At 43.5% G+C, this 4,690-nt stretch overlaps 1 protein-coding gene across 1 annotated transcript in view; it reads left to right on the top strand.

Annotated features, from left to right (window-relative positions):
• LOC114026323 (C-type lectin domain family 4 member F-like) overlaps positions 1-3,134 on the top strand; it is a 34,954-nt gene extending 31,820 nt beyond the window's left edge. The window contains exons 5-6 of the mRNA XM_027839999.1: positions 555-670; positions 2,017-3,134. Of these exons, the coding sequence (XP_027695800.1) occupies positions 555-670; positions 2,017-2,164 (264 nt within the window). The 3' untranslated portion in view covers positions 2,165-3,134. The remainder of the gene's footprint in view (positions 1-554; positions 671-2,016) is intronic.
• Positions 3,135-4,690: the final 1,556 nt, after the last annotated feature.

The following is a 4,690-nucleotide window of genomic DNA, read 5'->3' as shown; positions in this document are numbered from 1 at the left end:
TACCCATGGGGAACAGCGTGGCCAAGGCATGTGTAAGGAGGAGAGGTTCACACCTCTGAGGCTAAAGGGATTTCAGGGCTGTGGACGAGGTGGGGTCTCTGATCGCCTTCAGATGCTGCTCTGCTAGACACTGATTGGTTACTGTAGTGCCCACTCCCTCTGCAGGGACTTAGAGCTGCACCAGGACACTAGTTCAGGTCAACTAGGTCAGATTCAAGATTTGAATGAAAGGCTCTTGATTTAAATTCAGTGATTTTCTGTTATACCACCCAGATGCACAGGAAGATGAAGGCAATCTCATATAAGAAATGAAGGAAGAGGGCGAGAAGACCTCTGCAGTCTTTTCCAGCTTTAAGATTCCATTAAATACTTGTTAGTAGACCAATTCCCTAAGAGAATCTCCCCGCACTTGCCCGAGTCAATCCATGCTATCTTGAATTACTAAGTCACAAAACATAGCTCTCACTTGGGACCACCCACAGCTATCTGTGGGCCCCTGACTTTCTCTCTGCAGGAAATGTATGACCTATATGCATGCTTATTTTCCTCTGTAGGCATTTCTTTCCCAAACAAGTAAATACACCAGTTGGATCGGCCTGACTGACAAGGGCAGTGAGGGTAACTGGCATTGGGTAGATGGGAACCCCTATAATCAGTCTAAGAATGAACGGTAAGTCCAACACATGATCAATTCCTGTTGCTTTTTTTGTACCAGCTCCAGGATACAGAGACAGAGAGATAGAGAAAGACACAGGGACAAAGACAGACAGAGACAGAGAAACAGAGACAGAAAGAGAGAAAGAGAGAGAGAGAGAGAATGTGTGTGTGTGTGTGTGTTTAGTGTGTATATGCATCTCACATGTAGGTGTTCCCCTACTTTGTACCACCCCCAACTTTCCCTTTTCCCAAGCATAAACATCAGGAAAATCAAGAGAGAAAATGGAGCCAGGGCATTGGAAAGAAGGCTCTGGGCACCCACAGAAGCCTAGAAGCTGGGAAGCCCAATGATAGCTGATGATGTGAGAGAGGAAACTCAAGGGTATGGGAGCTTCCCTCAGATACCACCTGAATGGAACAGATGTACAGGCATCCTAGGAAGTAAAGACACTACTCTTAAAACAAGGCGGCTAGATGGCACATCTTATAAATTCTGGCCTTGGAGTTCAAAGATCTGAGTTCAAATCATTCTCCAGACACTTACTAACTGTGTGACCCTGTACATCATGTACTCTCTTTCAGACATAGTCTTCTTTATTTGTAAAAATGGATATAAGGAAATTATTAACATAATAATAAGCACTAATATTTACATAACACCTACTATGTGCCAGGCATTGTGCTAAGCACTTCACAATTATCATCTCATCTGATCCTCACAACAACGCTGGAGGAGAGGGGCTATTATTATTCTCACTTTACAGATAAGGAAACTGAGGCAAACAGGGGTTAAGTGACTTGTCCAGAGTCACAACCTAGTAAAAATGTCTAAGGTCAGATTTGAACTCAGCTCTTCCTGACTCCAGGTCTGGCACTTTATCCACTGCACCACCCAGCTGCTCACCTACTATGTGCCAGGCACTGTGCTGAAGATTTTACAAATACTATTTCATTTAATCCTTGTAACAGCCCTGGGAGGGAGGTGCTATTGTGATCCCCTTTGTGGTTATAATAATAACACCTGCTTTACAAGGCGGTTGTGAGGATCAAGTGAGATCCTGCTTGTAAAAGGCTCCATAAAACCCTAACTACTCAATTAAGCCAAAATGGTAGAAGGAAGGTGAGGTAGAGTTTATGAAGGAAGGAAATATTGGGGTCCGGATCACACAAGGGCCTGAGAAGTCTAACCCAAATCTTCAGTGGATGAGGATTCAGCCCCAGGATTTCTCACCTACAGTCAGTGTTTGCCTGCAAGTTCATCCCTCCTTAGCTCTGAGACATGTCCACGAGGGATTTGGAGGCCAGGGCCAATTGGGCTTAGCCTCTCCTTCCCAGAATAGAGCCCTCTTCTGTTCCTAGGTTCTGGAGGGCCAATCAGCCGGACAACTGGAATCAAGGAAAAGGATTAACGGAAGACTGTGTCCATGTGATACCCGGAGACCTGAAGTCCTGGAATGACGCGAACTGTAATTTAAACCAACAATGGATATGTAAGATTCCTCTGTAGAGACGCTGGCTGGCTGGGGTCACCCCCCTCTTCTGTAGGCAAGACTTAACCCTTGGCAGAAGGATGAGCAGGTCAACCAATGTGTCTCCTCTGCCTCCTTCCCCCACCCTTCTCCCCTTTGTCCGTGCTCCCTTTTCCTACCCCAGCACAGGGCAGAACAGAAAGCATTCACAGTGAGTCAAGTAGGACCCACCTCCTTTATTCACTCAACAAATACTATGGGATCTTTGATGGGAAAGGTACTTCCACTGATTTTTGCATCTTGAAAGAGGGACTCAAGCGGACAGTGGTCAACCCAAAGGACAAGCATGTAATGGGGGGCAAGATCTAGCCAGACTTGACTTCAGAATGCCTGGATTCATCCCAGCTCTGCTACGTACCCTCTGTGTGACCTTGGGTAAGTCAATTCATCTCTCTCCCTTTTCTCATCTGTAAAATGAGAAGGTTGAACTAGACCATCTCTCAGGTCCTTTCTCATGTGAACACCATAATTCCGTTACACTCTTACAGTGGCATTCTAGGCTCTTCAACGGGTGGATGGGATGATCTTTTTTATGGGGGAGTCTGACCAAAGTCCCTCAGGCATTAGAAAAGAAATCGACTCATTCCCCATCACCTCTAGCACAAAATACAGACTCCCTGGCCTGGCATTTAATGCTTTCCAGTCTTATTTCTCCTGTTCCCATACTCCCCACTCCATTCAAACTGACCTGTTCCCTGTTAGCCCATTCCCTGCCTCAGGGAATCTCCCCTGTCTGGAAAGTGTTGGCTCCTCATCTCTCTCATGGAATCCCTGGCTCCCTTAATGATGTAGCTAAGGTGCCATCTTCAAAATGGGCTTCCCCCCTTCTCCCCACCCTATTGGCAGTTGGCAACGTCTCTCCCTTGAGATTCCTTTGCATTTATTTCATATGTATGCACATAGACATATACTATGCACATACATGTGTACTACATAGTATATACATATACTCACATATATCAGATATACATACATATATACTACATATACATATATACTACATAGTATATGTTTTATATATAGTGTATATAATGGGTATAGTGCATGTGCATATAGCATGTCTGGTATATATATATATACAGTACATATACATTGTGTGTGTGTCCATGTGTATGTGTGTATATACATATGTTTGTTTATGTATGTATATATGTATTTTCCTTACCTTGCATATATGTCTACCACTGATAGCTTGCTGTTATAGTGGATAAAACAATGTGCTCAAAATCAGAAAGACCTAGGTTCAAATCCTACCTCAGACACTCCCTAGCTATGTGACATTGAGTAAGCTGATTTAAACTCTGTCTGCCTCGGTTTCCTCATCTGTAAAATGGGGATGATAATAATAGCACCCACCTCACAGGGTTGTTGTGAGGATCGAATAAAATAAGATGTAAAACATTTTGTAAGCCTTAAAAATGCCCAATAAACGGGAACTCACCATAGAACCCAAGTTCCTCAAACTGGCTGTCCTTCATTTGTGTCTCCGGAGAACACAATAGCACAGCGCTTTGGACAAAGTCCAGGACTGATTTAAAGGACCCAGTATCTAGTGAATAATCATAGTATGTGTCCCCAATCTTAAGGGTAACATGGGATTGAGGAGAGGGATGGATGGGGTCAACTGGGGCCAGGACATCAGGTTCTGGGAAAACACAGCCCCTGCCCTTCTGCCACACCTTCATGCCTTGCTGTTCCTCTGGAAAGCTGTCTAGACCCAACGCCCCTTTCATTCTTGAGGTCCATTTTTTTTTCTCTCTGTACTCTATGATAATACGGCCCTTCCTTCCACAATAAAAATGTTCATGTGAATCTTGAGACTTTGACAGTACCTGTGTGATGGTTTGACCTGAAGCTGCCGGGGGTAATGATAGATTGTGTGGAAGTGCTAAGTGGTATGCTGAACTAGAGACCCAATCGTACAGAAGATGCACCCACTTTGTTAATCAATCACTACCTGAGATGGGAAAGCATTTCCATAAGAGGTGTCCTGGTGGCATGGAGTGACACAGAACAAATTAAGAATATTACCTTAGATGTTTATAAAGGAAAGGCAAGAAACAGAGAAGGAAGCTCAGTCAGCCTTAGGAGAAACGTCATTCTTGAGCTTCACTGAGTTATGAGGCTTAACAAAATGTGGAATATAGTCTATTAGAGAAAAGAATCAATCATTAAATGAAACAGCATAATTGTAATTTCCTTAGGAGCCTAGTGAAAGACCCCAAATCATGACCTAGGAGGAGCTGTTGGAGGAACAAAGATTTCCTTTTTCTTTTTGGTTAAACATTGTTTTGATATATCCTACAAACCCCCAGCACATCCCCAGTTGGGTTCCCCACAAGACATAGTCCCTCTAAACAGAGAAGTAAAACAACATATGAGAGTGATTTTAATTGATTGACTGATGCAACCTTCAACTTTGATGTTTGATAAAAAAAAAAAAGGAGGCTATTTATAGCAGCTCTTTTTGTGGTGGCTAAGAATTGGAAATTGAGAGGCTGACC

Source organism: Vombatus ursinus, unplaced genomic scaffold (genome assembly GCF_900497805.2).
Source record: "Vombatus ursinus unplaced genomic scaffold, bare-nosed wombat genome assembly UNPS02014837.1, whole genome shotgun sequence".
In the NCBI taxonomy this organism is placed as follows: domain Eukaryota; kingdom Metazoa; phylum Chordata; class Mammalia; order Diprotodontia; family Vombatidae; genus Vombatus; species Vombatus ursinus.
This window is presented reverse-complemented; position numbering and strand designations above follow the sequence as displayed.